This window comes from Malus sylvestris, chromosome 6 (genome assembly GCF_916048215.2).
Source record: "Malus sylvestris chromosome 6, drMalSylv7.2, whole genome shotgun sequence".
NCBI classification, from domain to species: domain Eukaryota; kingdom Viridiplantae; phylum Streptophyta; class Magnoliopsida; order Rosales; family Rosaceae; genus Malus; species Malus sylvestris.
Window position 1 is genome coordinate 16182920 of NC_062265.1, and position 20426 is coordinate 16203345.

The 20426-nt window shown below is 38.2% G+C and overlaps 2 protein-coding genes across 2 annotated transcripts; both read right to left on the minus strand.

Annotated features, from left to right (window-relative positions):
- Positions 1-552: 552 nt before the first annotated feature.
- LOC126627092 (copper chaperone for superoxide dismutase, chloroplastic/cytosolic-like) lies at positions 553-3496 on the minus strand. The gene is made up of 6 exons (XM_050296515.1): positions 3147-3496; positions 2912-2938; positions 2524-2596; positions 2280-2414; positions 1621-1838; positions 553-953 (listed from the first exon to the last, which is right to left on the minus strand). The coding sequence occupies exons 1-6, from the start codon at positions 3417-3419 to the stop codon at positions 690-692; spliced, it is 990 nt and encodes a 329-aa protein (XP_050152472.1). The 5' UTR covers positions 3420-3496; the 3' UTR covers positions 553-689.
- Positions 3497-7618: 4122 nt separating this feature from the next.
- Positions 7619-10470, minus strand: LOC126625282 (subtilisin-like protease 3). The gene has a single exon (XM_050294374.1). The coding sequence runs from the start codon at positions 10350-10352 to the stop codon at positions 8076-8078; it is 2277 nt and encodes a 758-aa protein (XP_050150331.1). The 5' UTR covers positions 10353-10470; the 3' UTR covers positions 7619-8075.
- Positions 10471-20426: the final 9956 nt, after the last annotated feature.

Sequence of the window (20426 nt, forward strand, 5' to 3'; positions counted from 1 at the left end):
CCATTTTTTCTAATGAGTTGCAGGTTTCTCGATGGGTTTTCCAACTAAGCCTCGTCGGATTAGATGGGGTTTGCACCACTAACAAACTCTTCCCAATCTCTGGTTCCATATTCGAGCTTTGCATGCTCAATCTGTCATGGATTTGAAAAAAACCCAAACCGGCCGAGACTTCGAGGCCATTTTCCGACCACCTCCGACCACCTTTTGGCCTCGATTCAGGTAAAATCGTAATCCCCTCACTCCCATCTTCAATTTGGTATTTTATATGAAAATTGGTTATGAAAAGCATCCCATGGTTTTCGAGGGTGAGTGGTCGAGGAGCAAGGCAAGGATAGAAGGGATAGTCTGAGCTAGTCCCATGGTTTTCAAGGGGTTTCATTAAGACCAGCTAATCCCGGATTTAGTCTAGGCGAGTGAGACTTGGTCTCATTAAACCTAGTCCCTGTTAGGAGCAAACATGGGATTGGACTAATCCTTAGTCCTGTCCAGTCCAGTACACTTTAGTGAGGGCAAACAAACGCCCCCTGTACAAGGTGCCTAACAAGATGCGAATCAGTCTAATCATTTCCTTTATCAACGAAACAATGTTTTCACTCTTATAAAAACAGATATGATGACTCTTCTGGTTATACAAAGTGCCTTTGAATTCAACTATACTTTTTGACTTCAAGCATGTTTTGTTGTTGATATCAGACCTTGCTGGTGACGAAATCGTTGCCCGTTGATTCCCATATGGTGGTTCCGTCACAAGTGCAAAGCCTTTTGTAGTTCTCGCCAGCTCCAGCACTTCTAGCAATCACAGCAGCCGCGATACCAGAGGCCGACTTATCAGCAGTTTCATATATCGCTATTGACCTCCCAATAAGATCAGCAACTCTCAGCTTCTCTTTGACCCCAGAGAAGAAGGCATTACCACTCTCATCACTTTCCAGTGTTCCCAGGTCACCAAGCGGCTGAATATCATCATTAAGCATAAAAACGACTCACAAAATGCCATTCAAACTCAATGTGAATGACAAGCCAGCAATATAAAACAAAGCAGAAATTACATAAAACAGGAAGCGAGAGATCATTACCGATGGCTGAAAATCTAACAGAAGATTAGCTTAAGAGGTTAAAAGAAACTGGAGGACGGGATAACTGGAGGGTTCACAATACCATCTTTTAATTGCAACAGATACATATAGGCAAAGCAGAAAGCAGTAGAAAGCATTGAATTTGTAATCAATAAATGAGACCACAGAAACTAATGTATTTCCCCAAGAACGTATCGTGGATGAACTGAAAATAGAGTAATAAATAAATCTTTAAACAGGTCTTGGGAAATATATACAGGCATGCAAACTTCTTTAACAAGAAGCAATTGATACACAGCAACAGAACAAACATAATAGAGTCGATAACCAATACAACAAATGCAACTAAGTCCTAATTATTAAAACATTCTTTTCTTGTTTGTGCCTCAAATAGAATAATAGAAACCCTAGACCATTAATCTAAATGTTTACTGGCAAGAGTTTCACTAATTGTTTTTACTGATGTATATACGACTGAGTCAGATAATTAGTTACTAGGAAAAATCACCTAGATGTCAGAGAGAAGTTTAATATCAAAGCGAACCTCGTTTGCTTCATTTGATGGGTTAAATACTTTTCCAGTGCTTTTAGTTCCTTCTGTTAAATCACCAAATTCATTGATCGACCAACCATGTTTCCCAGGAGTCAACCCACTAAAGTTGGCCTCGATCCTAGCCAATTCCATATTCACCTGAGCTAAACGAACCACACCAAACACATCTGGACCTTTAAATTCAGAAACAGCCGCAGAAACCAAAAAATCTGTACACCATGAAAAAAAATATACAAACTATGTCAGCAACATAAACTTTCACAATTACTTAAAAATTTTGAGCACTGAACCAAAATATGATTCAACATGCAATGATTTCTTCTGAAGTAGAAACAGGATTTATATCATTTAACCGTTAAATGCTTAAACTCATGTTAACTGTTGGCAAATGAGTTCGTTTTTTAGTGTTCAACTCAAACATTTTACAAACGGTAAAATTTGGCATTTTATTCACCAACTATACTCAAATCACAGTCCTGTTTGTTCACGTTGATGCAGCTCTACATGCTTGAATGATTGGCTGGAAAAAGAATATGCTTGTTTGAAAAAGAACCCTTATTCAATCTGTGTCATAGTTGTTCGGGCAGGATTTCTGCAATAGTGTCATGCAACAAGTAATTTTAAGAATGGAGAAAGAAAAAAGATATAACCTTCAGGGATCCCCTGCCCAATTAATCTCCCTTTTTGCCCCGTCTGCTCCAAAGCTTCAGTCATGGTCTTCAAAGGCGTTGAACCCAGAACCCTAACGACTTGACTGTTGAGGTCTACCTCTACACTTTTTACCCCTAGAGAAGATCCAATTGAATAACAACATTAGAAGATCAAACTAACAAACACACGGGGAAAAACAACCAAATATTTTCGATTGTAACGCAGATGTTCAGAAAAACTTACCCTCAAGAGTTTCTAACTTGTTCTTGACAGACTTAACACAACCGTTACATTTCATATCCACCATGTACTCTGTCTGCATACCAAACCAAAACCAAAAATTTATCTTCAGCAAAAATCAGCAAAACCCCTTAAAATTTTCATCACTAACAATTATTTACATCCTTAATTTAATAATAAATAATTCGAAGCATTGAAGCATCGTCTTTTTTTTTTTTTTTTTTACAAGCTATATACGAGGAGGAGGAGGGGGATTCGAGCTTAAGTGTAGAGGGGAGCACGATGCTCTAACCAACTTGGCTAAGACCAGGTCTGCCAAAGCATTGAAACATCTATAAAATAGATAAATTTCGGATCAAAAGTAAATAAATTTCTGAATATTGAAACTTACCAGTAGCTCTGGCAACGCACCATCACTCTGCAATTCAAAACAAAAATAAAAATTAAAAAAAATATATCTGTAAAAAGCTCAAAACGATCAAACAAACAAAACCCATAAGAAAATCCAAATCAAATAAACAATCAGATTACAACCCATTAATGTTTTTGAGAAAGGATTACAACCCATAAATAAAAACCCCACAGAATTAATCACGAAACAAGGAAGTCGATTAATTTCAACGAACCTGAAAGGATGGCTTTTGCTCCGATGCGGGCGCGTCCATCTGGGTAGCCGAAGGCGAGTGGGCGAAGCTTGTAGCGAGGAACGGAGGGTTTGGGTTGAGCAGTGACGGCGCGGAGGACAGAAAGGCTCTGTTTTGGGGTTTTGGGAATCGAAATCGAAAAGATAAAAAGGAGGAGGAGGAGGACGGAGAGAGGGAAGAAAGGGCAACGGCGGCAGGAAATGCAAAGGCAGCTGCTATGGCAGTAGTCGTAGCCACTGACCTCAGAAATGCCATTTTTATTCTTTATTTTTGCATTTGGGTTTTTGGGGTTGGTAAACTTTAAACCTTAGGGTGCAGTGGATTTGGATTTCATAGCATTTTAATGAACGTTTTTTAAGTGATAGATTTCAAAGAATTTTAATAGATTCTACAATACGTAGTCAAATCAGTATTTTAAAAGAGGATTTTAAAGGAGTTTGAAATCATAGGGTAATCAAATTAGGATTTTAAAGAATTTTAAAGAATACATCTATATTCATGGATAGTCAATTACGTTTTAAAAAAAATCCACCAAATTCATGGTATATTGAAAATACCAAAGATTTATTAGGATTTTAATAAATGATGAATTTGGATGGATTTGAGGGTGGGTGGTATAAATACTATATACCATCAAGAATCCAACTCTAACCCCTCTGATTTCTTTTCACGTTCATCATGTAGAAGAGGAACAATCTTCCTTTCTCAGACAGAAGAACAGTCTTCCTCCATTCCTCAAGGTATTGTCCTTCTCTTCCGAATTTGTATAAGGACTCATTATTTTCATGGTTTTTATATATAGTTGTTCTTAGCACGTAGGCACAGTACGTATTTGTACTCAGTCTTGCCGGTAATCTCAAAAAAAACCCCTCTTTCCCTTTCATGTGTTTTGTTTTGTTCTTATAATTTTGTTTTATAATGCCGACTGCATGTGATTCCAATCTCCAAACTTCCCCCACCAACCCAGAAGGTCTGCTATCTATTTCTTTGTTGCTATTTTGTTTTTTTGCTTTTTTTTGTTATTATTTTATTTATTACAATATTTTTTGGAATAAAGATGAATTGAATCGGACGTGGAGCAATTCCCGAGCTCCACCGATTACTCCCTTACTTCCCTCATTGTGTTTAGTTCTTAATCAGTATTTAGTTCTCTATTGTCACTAGCTTCACTGGTGAATTATATTCCTCTAATTCATTAACTGAATGTGTGAACCTTAGACCGCGAAGTAAACTTTCTGGTATTTGAATTTTATTAAGATTCAAGCTTTCTCTGTACTTGCTCTTCTTTCACTTGATTTTGGCTTCATTTCGTTTTCACTCTACATTATTTCCTGTTCTTGTTCTTCTGCACGAAGTACAAACTTCTTTATGATTTTATTTATTTGGTTGGTTAGTTGATATATAATGTGTCAATCAAGCATGGAAGTGGAAGATGAGGAAGAAATGGTGGACGAAAAGGAGGAAGAAATGGAAGTGGAGCAAATGGTGGAAGAGGAGTGCAGATCAAACGAATTTCCTATTAAACCAAATGATGAATCTTCTTCGTCACAACCATTGTTAGTTTTAGAAGAGGATCTTGACCAAGATTTTCAAACAAAAGAACAACAACGGAATATTGCTAATGAATGGAGATATATAACATAGCTTTGGACATGTGGAGAGATGCGTAGAATGGTAACAATGTGAATGGAGGATATAATGTGTCACATCCTAGTCCGAGCCCCCACCACATCCCGGGCTCAACTTCACCGTAGCATGATATTGTCCGCTTTGGGCCCCGACCACGCCCTCACAATTTTGTTTCTGAGAACTCAAATGAGAACTTTCCGATGGGTCACCCATCATGGGAATGCTCTTGCGCGAACTCGCTTAACTTCGGAGTTCCGATGCAACTCGAAGCTATTGAGCTCCTAAAAAGCCTCGTGCTATGTAGAGATGGGAATATACATATAAGGCTTACAAGATCCACTCCCTTGTGCGATGTGGAATGTCACAATCCACCCCCCCTTAGGGGCCCGACGTTCTCATTGGCACACATCCGGTCAGGGATTGGTTCTGATACCAAATTGTCACATCCCGGCCTGGGCCCCCACCACATCCCGTGCTCGACTCCACCGTAGCACGATATTATCTGCTTTGGACCCCGACCACGCCCTCACGATATTATCCGCTTTGGACCCCGACCACGCCCTCATGGTTTTGTTTCTAGGAACTCACATGAGAACTTCCCAATGAGTCACCCATCATGAGATTGTTCTCGCACAAACTCGCTTAACTTCGGAGTTCCGATGGAACCCGAAGCTAGTGAGCTCCCAAAAGACCTCGTGCTAGGTAGATATGGGAATATACATACAAGGCTTACAGGATCCACTCCCCTAGGCGATGTGGGATGTCATAATCCACCTCCTTAAGGGCCCGGCCAAGGATTGGCTCTGATACCAAATTGTCACATCTCGGTTTGGGCCCCCACCACATCCCGGGCTCGACTCCACCGTAGCACGATATTATCCGCTTTGGGCCCCGACCACGCCCTCACGGTTTTGTTTCTGGGAACTCACACGAGAACTTCCTAGTGAGTCACCCATCATGGGATTGCTCTCGTGCAAACTCGCTTAACTTCGGAGTTCCGATAAAACCTGAAGCTAGTGAGCTCCCAAAAGGCCTCGTGCTAGGTAGAGATGAGAATATACATATAAGGCTTACATGATCCACTCTCCTGGACGATGTAGGATGTCACATAATGAGTTGTCAATAATGCTAGTATTCTAATTTTTAGGAGCACCATATGAAGGTCGAGGGAGCAAAATGCGTGTTAAAGCAACATTATTATCTTGTTTATCTTGAAACCATCTATTATCTTCTTCAATTTTGATTTATGTGTGTTTTATGTACTTGTATTAGCTTTGACTATAAGATATGTAATTGAAATCATCCATCTTTGTTTTGGTTAGTTAATTTTCTTTTAAAAAATTACAATTCAAATGAGAAAGGGAAACACATAATAAATCCTAAGGATCCATTTTATGCTATAAGATTCAACTAACAAATCCTAAGAAATCCATGAAAGAAATCTATACAAATCCATATCCATATAAATTTGTCAAAATCTATATATTCTAAACTTTTGGGATTTGGATTTCTATTAATTTGTTTACATCATCAATCTCAATTTTTTCTGGTCAAAAAATTTGTGGGTAATTTTGGGTTTTTATAATTACCAGTCATCTTCTTCCTTTCACCTGCTTGCTTGCTTGTTTGTTGTTTCATCTATCACAAAACAAATTAGGGAAAATAATTGGGTGTAATTTGTTGATTGGTTATGGAAGATCCTCTTGGACAAACCCACATGTTTTTTAAAATATTTGGATTTACTTGCTTTTTGAAAGAAATAACAAATTAGCTGAGATATGGGTAAAAGACAAGACATCCGAACACCTTCTATCTTAGGAGTTTAGAATCACAACAAAACAGATCTAACTAGAGACCACTTGAAATCTATCTAGTACAACCTCAGTTCACAATAATTCTAGAAAGTGTGTTGTGTCACGCTGTGTCTCCAACTTAATCACTTAGGTCATCTCATTTAGAGAGGTTAAAGGTCTAAAAACTAAAAAATGGTCTAATTTCTCGAAAAACTCATATCCAATTGATGGCCGGACTATAATTTTATAGAGATCACTAGACTATTACTTGACCAAAAGTGCATCAGGCTACCAAATGTAGCCCTTCTCTTTGCCCCTTTTTTGTGGCCTAACTCCACAGTTGCAATAATTTATTCAAATTCAAAAAAATAGATTTGAAAATATCCAATGGTGATTAATTAATTAACTAATAAATTCAAAATATAAAATTAAAACTAATAAATTATTAAGGAAGCTATGTTTAGCACATTCGGTTGTATATGATATATGAATATAGTCTGAGATTGGTCATTTAAAAATAATTTTTTGTAATACTATAATTCTAAACAGGACTATGTTTAACCCTTTCAATTAAAAATGATCTTAGATTTATTTTGTAAGAAATATATGGTATACGCCCCAACTAAGAGTTGTGCCAATGTACTTCTGTGATTATAGTTTTACTACTTCAATGTAGAATGTGCTTTCGCATTCTTATTGACTTGTATCGAGTCAACTTATACCAAAAAGAAAAGGTTCTATCTCGTTCTTTTTATCCGATATGTATATTTGCAAGTCAAATATTGCGATAGGGAACTGTCATAAGTACTTTAAAATTTTCATTTTACACTTTTTACAAGTGTATTTTTCTTTCTAATTATAGAAAATATAGAGTGCAAAATAAAATTTTTAGAGTGCAAATAACAATTTTCTTACAAAAACCACTAATATTTTAGTCAAAAAACGTACAAAATACAAGGGTCTCTTCTAGCCACTAGCCACAAAAGACTCGGTTCGCTAAACATATAGCAGATTTGGATAAATCAAGCACCGTTGCAAAACCCAGTAGAATATATCTGAATAGCGTACAAATACAGAGCTTTCTCTAGTCACCGGCCCCAGAAGAGTGTTCGTTAAAAACAAAATTAAAACTGCAAGTTCTTGACACCAAAACGACTAACTCTGAAAGTAAGCTAATTATAAGTCCAATACCATGTGGTGAAATGAAAGCAACAATAGTGATTTCATGCAAAATCTAATACTGGTAAAATTCGGAAAATTTCTGGCACAAGTATTCAATTCGTTCGGACCTGTTTACTATTAAACTCTGACCAAGATAAAAAAAAATTCTTCTATCGCCGCGGCCCCCTCTTCCTTTATTGAAGTAAGTGCAAATGGTCTGATTCAAGATTTCCTAAGAATCAACTTAGTGAAATCTCATACTTCGTGTATCCCCAAAAAGGATTCTTATTCTACCCAGACCAAAGCAAGATTTAATTTTACTCAAGACTTAAAAGAGCACAGCTATAGGGCTAGTCACCTTATACTTATCAGAAACCCATCTCAAATATCCCTGACCAAATGATACACCTTCCTTCCCTGCACCCTTTTGTGCCGTGAACTTCACACGGTACGTAATGATCTGGTTGGCCTTCAGGAATCTAAGCTCCGGTGGACTGACATCCACATTCATCTTTTGTGGTGCTAAAATTTCCAGCTTGTAAGTCGAATTAGCCGGCCCGACATTCTTCACTGTCCTTGTGTAAAGTTGAGACCGAGTCTTGTTATTGGAACCTACTATGAGAGAAAATGTAGGGTAATTTAACTGTGCTTCTGATATGGATCCTACTTCTGAGCATTTTACTTTTTGTTGGGTGATGATCTGTATCTGTTTCTCTGTGTATTTCAAACCGCACAAGTAACGGATATAATCCTTCGGCTGTGTGTCGTATATGAGCCCGGGGTCATTTGCTTTTGTAGGGTTAACATGGCCTGCACCTATTGCAAAAATGTCTGCTGGCCTAAGTGTTTGATCAACTATGGACTTACCTCCGAGGTTATGTACATCTGCGGTTGTCATGATTGCGGATTTAATCGCAGCTGGAGACCAGTCGGGGTGGAAACTCTTGAGCAGAGCTGCAATGCCACTTAGGTGAGGGCATGACATTGAAGTACCCGAAATTATGTTGAATGTTGCTTTGGACTTTATGGCATTGTCCACTGGAACAGGCCATGCAGCTAAGATGCTAACACCAGGACCAATGATGTCCGGTTTCAAAATCCCAGGACTTGGAACGCTTGGTCCTCTTGATGAAAACGAAGCGACACTGGGAGCTTGCGAATTTCCAATAACAGTGCCTTTGAATAAAATTGTCGCTGTTGGTTTTGAGGTTGATTTTATATAAGACTTAATTTTCAACCCTGCGGCATAACTCACATGTGTTGCGGGAAGCACATGAGGGTCAGCTGATGTGCTATAGCCATCAATGCCTTGGTTCACGAGAATCATGGCAGCCCCACCAGCTCTTTTCACTTCTGCCCCTTTGTCGACTCTTCCACTCATTCCACCTCTCTCGCACAGCACTAGTTTCCCTCGAACATTTTCAAGCGTACCATGTTCGCAAGAGGGGGAAGAAGTGTTGCCAATTGCGCCTGCATACACAAGGGGTAACATTAATTTTGAATTTAAGTTAAAATTCTTAGGCTGGAAGAGGGATTCCCCATTGTATGCCTTCTTATTCCCAAGACGTGTCGTTGCTCTTATGCTTCTGTCAATAGTGCTGGCGCCGACGGTGAGAATCCATGGGGCCACATTTGATAAACTAGAATAGGAAGGACCAGAGTTTCCGGCAGAGCAGCTAACAAAAATTCCCCTTTGCATTGCTCCAAATGCGCCAATTGCAATCCCATCTGTATAAAAAGGACCAGAGGGACCCCCAACTGAGAGCGAGATCACATCCACGCCATCATCAACAGCAGCATCAAAAGCAGCCAAAATGTCACCCTCGAAGCAACCCAAAATTGAGCATACTTTGTAGATTGCCAAATGAGCATATGGCGCCATGCCAACCGCTGTGCCTTTGGCCATTTCAAACACTGCGGCGCGTTTCACAAAATTTCCACCAGCTGTGCTGGCTGTGTGTGTCCCGTGGCCTTCTCCGTCAAATGGAGGACCTCCTGCAGGTTGCCCGTCTACGAAACTTCTTGCACCAATAAGTTTGTTATTACATACTGCCCCATTAAACTCACATTTGCCTTTCCATTTAGCTGGAGGAGGAGGCACTCCTTTGTCACTAAATGAGGGATGATCGGGTGAAATCCCAGTATCCAAAACTCCAATGATCACACCTTTACCATAATTTGCTCCTTTCCAAAATCCCGATCCTTGCTGCAAACCCAAGAAGTTGGGACTATGAGTTGTGTGCAAAGGCAGAATAGCTTCCGGATGAGCAGAAACAAATCCTTGTTTCTTTTCCATCGCTTTCACTTCCTCTGGTGTCAGCTTTGCTGCAAATCCAGTTGCCACATTGTGGTATGCATGGACAATTTGCATCTTCTTCGAGCTTTCAATCCTATTTTCTGGCAAAAATGATCGATACCACCTCTCCAAGTCTTCATGGGACAGTGCAGAAGGTTCCAGAGAAACCGGCGGCTTTTCTACCCAAACAATATAAGTTTGCATGCCATTTTGCTCCTCATCTGCAGCTACTAGTGATGGATCAAACACGAAAATGAAGCCAAGAAGATTAATAATCTGCAACACTATAGCAAACCTTTTGCCCTCCATCTTTTAATTCGATTGGGATGAACTTGAAAGAAGTCAAGATTTGTTTCAGTATACAATTCCAAACACCTAATGATGATTCAGTTTAAGCAATTGTGAAGGTTAACTTAATTAAGCTGTGATTTCGTTGATTAACAGATTTCCAAATTAGGGTTATAAGCATGTCACATGTGGCATAAGAGTACAATGCGGGAGTTTTGGAATATGCGAAGACTTGGTAATTGCTTGCTAATCCATATACAGTTAGAGCAATGCGGCGATAGACCTTGTGTTTGATTTTTTTTAGTCAATTGGTTTGCCATTATTGTCTCAAATTAACCTTCAATGATCCACTAATTAATATGAAATTGTTGTAGGCATATTTAACTGAATAATTATAGAGTGGAAGAGAGAGAGAGGCACGACAAGCACGATAGGGAGAATTTGGTGAATTTTAAGATGTGTATCATTTCACCCCATTGTGCCTCGATTCATAGTAGTAGGGAGAAAAATTGATAGACTAAGGAGAAACTTGAGAAGTATGCATAATGACAAAACTAAAAGTCTACGTACAAGACGAAAGTAGAAAAACCTTACAAGGGTATGACCAGTCCAGTATGGGTGCCTCGTTAAACCTAGTTAGGTAGCAATAACTTAGTGAGAAAAATGCTCCTAAGGGAAAAGAGTATGTTAAGATTAAGTGAATATAATTTTAGACACTCTCCCTGAGTTTGGCAAAACTTCCAAAAATGAGAACTACAAATAATTCAGATAAGATAATTTATTCCTTGGATGACTTTGACAATGACTTCGTGAAGAGATTGGCCAGGTTGTCATGGGAACGGATTTGCTTGACTTCAATGGTCTGATGCTTTTGTTGCTGATTTGAAAAGAAGAATTTCGACAAATGTGTTTTTGATGAAAATATTTTTGAAACCCAATAACGTTTTCTCTAAAAATTCTTTTAGTCATTTTAAAAGCGCTTTCATACGACCCTTAAAATGTTCCCTTATTGTTAATAATTTTGTGGTGTGTACTGTTGAATTCTGATTTATCAACATATGCTTCCATTTTGCATATTACGTTACTCATGTAAAAGGTCACATTATTTCATGCTATAAGATGACTAGTATGAAGATTAAAAATAAAAAATATATATAAAAAATTCAAAACGGCAGTTATACAATTTTCAGTAGCTAGAAAAAAAGAGCAAAAAGACTGAAGACAAGATGTAACATTCCCCATCGTTCTGGGGTGAGGATCCTGTAAGCCTCATATGTATATTCTCATCTCTACCTAGCACGAGGCTTTTTGAGAACTCACTAGCTTCGGGTTCCATCGAAACTCCGAAGTTAAGTGAGTTTAGGCGAGAGCAATCCCAAGATGGGTGACCCACTAGGAAGTTCTGCTCGCAGGAGTTCCTAGAAACAAAAGCGTGAGAGCGTGGTCGGAGCCCAAAATGGATAATGTCGTGCTACGTCGAAGTTGAACTCGAGAAGTGATGGGGGCCCGGACTAGGATGTGACATAAGAACTGTTAATTTTAAATATTCAAGAATGACATGTGGATTTTTAGTTAAGTACGATGGTTTTACCTTGACTTTGTGAACATACCATACCAGACCTCAGATGCCTGCCCTATAGGTTGTGGGTCTTTGGGACCACACACATATCAAGTGTCATTTAGACATGTGATATAACACTTCTACCACCGTGCCTTCTCCGGTCCAAGGAGGCATGAGTTGACTCTTCGAAGTCTCCCTTGGGTGTCCCGTGCTACGCCGACACTATACCTACCAAAGGCCTTTCAGGAACTTTGTGTAGTTGCCAACGGAGAATGGTCTGCATCACACTAGCAAAGTGTAGGTTTCTTCGTCTAGTTTCTCTTAAACTATTCTCTGACATCTACATCAGAAGTCCTTTAGTGAACACTCTCTTTTTTCAACAAAAAAAAAAAAAACACTCTTTTTGTCAGGTGTTCGTCAATTAGACTAACGATTTTTCTTGTTATTAGTGAAGCTTCATCAATTCAACCTTGGACGAAATTTACATCCACTCATACTTGATGAGGTATCATACTTTGACGAAACAAGGGGAAAGCATTTCAACTCCTTCAAGATTTATGTTGGAAAAATTAGGGTATAATTGCTATATTAAATCACATAAAAATTTTAAGAAATAATTCATGCAATTATATATCAAAATTAATGCATGCACATGAGTAAGCAATGCTAAATGAACATGATATAATGGATTAGAAAAATCTCGAAAATACGGTTGAGGCAAGTGTTGGACACTTTGTCCTTAAGACAAGTTTACGCCCCACTACGGTGCTCATGATTGATCGGCGCATGTCTCTCAAGATACAACGACCATGTCCTTGTAATAGTAGCACTCCAAATCACAAGGCTCCATGAATCACAATAAACTCTTTCATATGAACTCAATAAGACTCTCTAATATTTAATGCACTATATGTATGTATGATGAAAAGTTATTTTGTGATTATAGGGAGCTTCCCTATTTATAGAATGTGAGATACCTCTTTGGAAAGCATGTGATTATTTATGAAAAGTCAAAAGTTGCAACTCTTCATTTGAGTAGACACATCTTTCTACCAAAAGACTTCACTTCTAATTTCCATTCAATTAACAAATTTAATATAATAATATTATTATTAAATTTTCCAACAATTTATACAAATATAAACGAAAACTTTATTCTGAATTCAATTTTTACCGGCCAGTTTTTATTGATTTTTAGAGATTGCCATCTTCCAATTGCTATATGAGATAATGGCATGGGTTGTAAATACCTACCTTGGGTGTGTGGTCTACTCATTGGATTGTCACTGCATCTACGACCATCTTCAACGGAGTTAACAATTTTTTTCATTTAAAAATGTTCATTGCTCACTTATGTGGTACTTTTATGCTATTTTAAAAGCTTGTCACTTAATTAACAGTTAGTATTACGGTGTAGTGGTATTCCTCTTCACTTATAAGTAAGAGGTCTTAAGTTCAATTCTTACCAAAGGCGAATTTAAATCACATTATGATTAGTCTATTATAAGTCATAGCCTACTCTCTTGTCCCTCTTAGTGTAGAAAATAACGTTTGTTAAAAGAAAAGAAAAAAAAAAAAACAACCTTGTCACTCAATCAACATTATCAACTTTTCAACTAACTATTCAAATTTTATTTTCTCTTTTAAGTTTATCTTATCTTTATAGGGCTAAGTTTTTGCTTTTCCACCTCTTTAGTAAACAATGATTAAAATATATCAAGCGACCCAATTTGCTAAATTGAAAAAGGATTGACTCAACATTGTTTTGGATGATTGTTTGCCACCTTTTCAATTTGTTAATTATGTTGTTACTTTCGTTCAAGATGCTAGGGTAGCGATGACAACAGGGCGGATTGGGTTCGGATGAATCCCCATACCCTGTCGGGTAACAGATTTTTCATTAGGGAACAGTTTTCCCCATTATGATATTTATATATTTATATTATTAATTAAATAAAAGCGATCTTAAATAAATTGCTATTATTAATACAATGGATGTAATTGTCGTAGACCTAATTTACTAAGCAATACAAAGGACGAAGGGAGTGTTGGAAGTATGCCCACAAAGCCACTCATTTGATGTAATAGCTTTTTGGAATACTTATTGTATTAAACTTTTATATGTTTAATGAAGGGCAAAGCTTATTGTTAATCACTATTTATTGTATCATGTGTTTAAGCAATAAGGGAATCCAAGGAATGTATTTGTTCTAAGAGAGAAGTGATCTAATGAGTTAGATTATCGAGACCTCTCTCTTATGTTCATTCCTAAAACGTTCCTAGCCATAGGATTGCCAATTGGGCATTGACAATCCGCTAAGGTTAGTATGTGTTATGTTGACTCAAACGTGAGTATGAACTAGTCTCAAGTCATTTGGTGTTGGACACTGAGACAAACACATAGGTGCTCGAAAGAGTAATCGAGTACACTGAACGTCGATCAAAAGAGAGTTCGAACATACATGTCATGTATGAACTCTAAAGTTGCAATATGCAAAGTAGTCCTTTGACCTGAGGCATCATAGATGTCTAATGGTTAGGTCCTTGATCTTTGATCATGTCAATGGCATTCCTTCGGATTGTCCACGGCATTGTTGGGGTCAAGCTATCTAGTCATGTAGGCATATGAATGCACAACAAGGGATCTCTAACCTTCCATGGTGGAAGGAGAATACTCTAAGATATGATTCTAAAGTCTTTGGCCAAAGCATATGAATATGACTTAGGAAGTTTGTTCCAAATCATATTCAAAGGAATCATATAGGAAAGTATCACATTGGATAGTAGACATGAAACAAACTATCACTTAAACAATGTGATTAAGAGTATTGTATTAGAGAAGGACCGTATTGCATTGTAGTTGTAACTGGATAGGTTCTCCAACCAATTCTACTTAGCTTGGGTAACCATGATATGCTGCTAGGTGTCACTCATGGTTTGTGGAAGCCCTGAAGATTAGCAAACACTAATCTTAAGGGAGAATTGAAATGTGGTTTCAATTCACAATCGATCGTTAAGAGTAACATCGCCCACTGCCTCGTTAATTGGAACCTAATGGATCGCACACCACATAAGGATGTTAGTGAAGAAATTATATGAAATGGATAAGCAATTAAATGGTTTAATTGAAGAATGGTTAAGATTAATTAATTAGTTAATTAATTATACGAAAGGTTCGTATTGGGCTTATATGTTGGTTTTGGGTTTCGGGGCCCAAAAGTGTTTTGGTCCACAAGGCCCATTATGTTTAAGTTGTATGACAACTAAAACAAAATGGGCAAATTAGCCCAATAACAAGGAGAGGCCGGCCATTAGGGTGAATGGGCAAGCTTGCTTAATTACAAGTTTGCCACTCACCAAAGAAAATGTTATAAAAGGAACTTTATAGCAATTTTCTCATTAGGGTTTTCTAATAGAAATTGGGTGAAACATTTTCTCTCTTTTTCTACATAGAGGCCGGCCACTTAGAGGATTTTTACTAGCATCTAAAATCTCTCTAAGTCATCCATATCATCTTCACAATATACAACCTTGGTGAAGTGACTTAGAGACATCAAGCTTTTGATGTTTTTGGAGAACAAATCCTTTTTCCTCTAAACAAATGTTATAAAAGGAGCACTAAAGGGAGGAAAACACAAGGAGGATTCAAGGAGCTTGGAGGTGACTTGAAGGCCCTCCACTTGGGTGAATCCCTTGTGTAAACAAGGATGAGCTTCAAGGGTAAAGAATCACTAAATCTTTACTTCTCTTTAATTTTGTTAAAGAGTTTATTTTGGTTCACCATATACTAGGCTTTGAAAGTCATGGGTTTTATGAATTGTTTTTGGATGCATGCCTACTTTAAAGTGTTGATAGCTTGCATGTGTATTCAAATGTTCATACTTGTTCTTAGCTAGGACAAATTTTTTCCTTCAGGGAGAGGGGTGCGACATCAGTAGAGAGAAAGAGAGAGATGTGTAATTGTGAGGTGTGTGTTATCTCACCCCATTGTGTCTTTATTTATAGTAGTAGGGAAGGTAAATTCCTTACCCCAATAGAATTACAACTTTAATAGAATAATGGGTGTGCTATCCACACATCTCATTTTACTTCTCACACACCTTTGATAATTTATGTCTGTTGATCTTCTTCAATTCATTCGATCCGAAGACCGAAAATTAAAAAGGTGTGTGAGAAGTAAAATGAGGTGTGACAGCCCGTCCCGAAGATATGTATTATTTTATTATCAAGGATGTGAATTTACTATTTTACCCCCAGTTATAAGCGTTGTGGTGTGTTATGTATGTAAGTGTTGAAATGGATGGAAAGGAAAGAAAATAAAAAGAAGAAGGGAGGTCACGTGTGTGAAGGATTTATTTTGAAAAACATGTTCATTTGAGCAACATCATATGGCATGCAATTAACAATTAAAGGCGGAATCATGCTTGCATGTACTCAAAAACAAAACATTACCATGAAATTCAAAGCCTAGTAGATTGGTGAACCATTAATCAACTCAAAACAAAGTGAGTTGAAATTATTACCTTTGTAGATTCCTCCTTGCATAAGCAAAGGCTAATCACCCAAAGAGAGGGCCTTCATTCCTTGCATCTAAAATCTATGGATTTGGTTGGAAGAATAGGTTTCTCCAAGTTCCCAAAATTGAGAACCTCTAAGTCTCTTCACCAAGGTTAGATTGTAGAAGAAATGAGTGACCTTGGAGTAGTAGGATTGCTAGATGCACCCTCCAAGGTGTTGGCCTCTTTAGAGAGAAAATGGAGAGACAATTCTCACCAATTTTCCCCCAAAATAAACCCTTTTTAACACTTCATGAATATTTGGCTATAAAATCATTTATATAGTCACTTCTTTAAGTGACCTAAACAACCAAAACCCTAATTCATTTCATCATGGCCGGCCATTTAGGGGATTTTGGGCTTTTGGGCTTTAATGAATCTTCATTCATTAAATTGTCATACAACTTAAGTTAATGGGCTTGACGTTCGAAGCCCATTGGGCCTTAAGGTCCAAAACTATCCCGAAGTCTTTAACGAACTTATTCGTTTGATTAATTAACATATTAATTAATCCTTGCCATAAATAAATGATTAAACCATTTAATCATTCTTACTCATTTCCGTTTAATCTTCAATCTCCACCTTTTATGGTGTGCGATCCATTAGGTTCCTTTTAGCGAGGTAGTGGGCGATTAAAACCATTTTACATCGATTGTGAATTGAAACTATTTTCAATTCTCCCTTTAGTGATTACACACGTTTAGGGCTTCCACAAACCATGAGTGACACCTAGCAGCATATCATGGTTACCCAAGCTAATCAGAAGAGGATAGAGAACCTATTCAGTTCGGGATTACAAATGCAATATGGTCTTTCTCTAATCTAATACTCTTGACCACATTGTTTGGTATGATAGTTTATTTACTCATGTCTACTATCCAATGTAAATCGTTTGCTTATATGATTTCCTTGAATGTGATTTGGAACGCATTCCCTAATCTCATTCATACTCTGGCCAGAGATTCCAAATCATATCATAGAGTATTCTCCCTCAACTGTTTGAAGGTTAGAGATCCCTTGTTGCGCATTCACTTGTCTCCATAGCTAAGTGGCTTAACCCCAACGATGCCGTGGACACCCCGAGGGGGTGACTTTGACATAATCAAAGATCAAGGACTTAACCACAAGACAACTGTGATGCCTCAGGTCAAAGGACTACTTTGCATTATCCCAACCATGAGTTCTTATGTGACATGGAATATGAGAACTCTTCGTTGATCACGTTCAGTGTACTCATTCTCTATTGAGCACCTACGTACTTGTCTTGATGTCACACACACCAATGACTCGAGACTAATCACTCTCCCTGAGAGAAGACATAGTACGTACCGATCTTTACGGACTGTCAATGCCCAATTGACAATCCTATGATCAGGAACATTTAGGATGTGTCTACGAAAGAATGGTCTCATGAATCTAACTTCATTAGATTACATTCTCCCAATCACATATTCCTTGGACTTTATCGTTTAAGCATATAACATTTATATGAGACGGCTCAAACAATAATCTTTGCCCTTTATATGTAAAACTAGATTAGTTTAACATGTGAAATGTCCGTAAAGTATCATCATATGATTGGCTTTAGGGCACATTTCCAACAGTGTGTGTGTGTGCGCGTGGCTGGTAGAAGAAAAAGAAGAAGAAGAGATTGGGCAAAGCTGCCCAACCAGAGGAAGAGAGCAGGAGCTCCGGGAGAGAAATGAGAGAGAGCTGGCGAATCAGGAGAAGAGAGAAGGAGAGGATGGCCAACTAGAAAAGGGGAAGGAGGGAAAGGAGGGAGAAGGAAAAGGAGGGGAACCGCCGGGTCTTCTTCTTGACCCGCGCGACCCGGTCGAGCTCCAAGGCCAAATTCACGTATTTCCCGGCCACTTTCCGATGAATTGTCTCGAACCACGACCTAGAAACAACTTCCTAGCCTTCCCTCTTCCATTCCCATTCAAAATTAGAAGGAATTTGGTTGTAATTTATTCAAAAACAGAAAGTGGGTGCCATGAAGAACATTGCTCGAAATCCACCACTTGTGAAACGTTTTCCTTCAATTACCACTACCATTAGACTTCCCTAGAACCCAGGAGCAAAGCCCAAGCAGTGGTGGAGGCGTTGGAACAAGTTTGAAGGTCGAATCGAAGCACACCAAATTCTAGGGTCCGCACAGATTTTGGTGAAATTGAAGTGCTTCCAAGCCAAATTGGCCTTGGTCACAGGTATGAAAGTTGTTCTTTTCATTGAGATCTTCAAATCTGAAAATTTTGGTAATTTTTAGAAATAGTTGAATTTTCCGGCGAGTCGGAGCGGCCGACCGCCACCCGCGGTGGCTGGTGCGGCGGCGCGTGGCCTAAGGGCCGCCAATGCTATTTTAGACTATATGTGATGTCTTGAATTCATTTTTGAGAAGTGAATGACGTAGATTGATTGTTAGAGCCAAAATTCTCTAAGATATGTTAATAGGCCATTATATGGATCGACGATCCAACCGTCGGATCGTCACCAAACTTTGATACGTAGTAGTACGTAATATTTGAAGAATTCAGGAACTTACGGATCAGGAATTCGATGGACGGATCTTCCTGAATTGGATTTGTAAGTTCATAAAATAAAATGTTAACCGCCACTTAGTTTTGGAAATTGGCGGAGATCCAACCGTCGGATCGTAAAGAAATTTTAGTATGTTGTTCTAGAAGGTTAATGTGTATCTTGGGAAGTGACGGATCAGAAATCTGAGTTGTGGATCTTCCAGATTTAGTTATTTGGGGTTATGACCCTATCGTCGAACTTAGTCGACAATTGACCTTTGATCAACGGGTCTCGCATTATTATTGAATGCCCTTGAGGATATGTGTTATGTGAATTACATATTATATGGATAAGAGTTCTGAGATGTAGTTTGATAACTATTTTAGACACCGAGCGTTCGGGACGCCTTGGTTCTTATGTTAGGGAGTCGTAGCGCAGACCCCAGGTGAGGGGGCAGTTATTTTCTGTATATACCTATATACTATTGATTTTTCCCAGAAATTGAATTTAAATGAAATTATGTTTTAAAATGCCATGCATACATATTATATGAAATATATGAACTAGTATTTGATGTATATATGTGAAATGGTGTTGTGGACGCACAGGTGAGTTTCAGGTGAGTTTTATGTTATTGATGTGATTTATTGATGATGGGAATTGTGTTGAAAGCTCATAACTTGCACCCCTGGTGTTAGTGCTTATATTATTCACCCCGCACCACACGCTCACCTTGGATCCAAGTAGGTGCATGTCGTATAGACCATTAGAGGTGGTTCCGACATGTCGTACAGACCATTAGAGGTGGTTCCGACTTGTAGGTGACTTTAGATTGTTAGACAGCTGTTGATGAGAGAAGCATTAGAGCGTATTCTTACACCATTCTTGTCGTACAGACTACTTCAGGTAGTTCCGATTTATGTGCAGAGTAGCGTCATACAAGTCACAATTGGTGACTCAGGTTGGATTAGATATTGAGCTATAGAATTAACCGTATAGGACAGCTGCAGGGTCTCCGGTTGATTCCTTATTTCACCTGTTATATTGATGCATCCTTATTATGTTTGAAGCATAGCATGGCATATTTCTTGAAAGGTGTTAAAGACATGTGATTTGAGTTATTTGCTGTTATATATGGTTATATATATACTATTTCTTAGAAAGTATACAGGTTTTACAGTGAAGGGTTAGAAGTGTTATTAAATGAAATATTTTCGAAAAGCTTTGTTTTACTGACCCACTCAATCTTGTTTTGCGCCCCTCCAGGTTCTAGTTAGCAGTGTTGGTGGCTCACGAGGATTCCCACGCCGTTCTGACAGCCTACTTAAATATAGGACTCACCTTTGGGTGTTGTAATTTAGTAATGGTCATACTTGACTGCACCTAGTATTTATGCTCTGATTATGTGTGTTTCACACTTAAACTCACTTTAGCATGTTAGTTGGATATTATTGCTAGTAG

What these genes read in the sequence shown, in the direction of transcription:
- LOC126627092 (XM_050296515.1), bottom strand. Translation starts at nt 3,419, where the DNA reads ATGGCATTTCTGAGGTCAGTGGCTACGACTACTGCCATAGCAGCTGCC. An exon ending in TGGGCAGGGGATCCCTGAAG is followed by an intron (nt 1,839 to 2,279) that starts GTTATATCTTTT and finishes CATGGTGTACAG; the next exon opens with ATTTTTTGGTTTCTGCGGCT. An exon ending in CATCAAATGAAGCAAACGAG is followed by an intron (nt 954 to 1,620) that starts GTTCGCTTTGAT and finishes GATGATATTCAG; the next exon opens with CCGCTTGGTGACCTGGGAAC.
- LOC126625282 (XM_050294374.1), bottom strand. Translation starts at nt 10,352, where the DNA reads ATGGAGGGCAAAAGGTTTGCTATAGTGTTGCAGATTATTAATCTTCTT.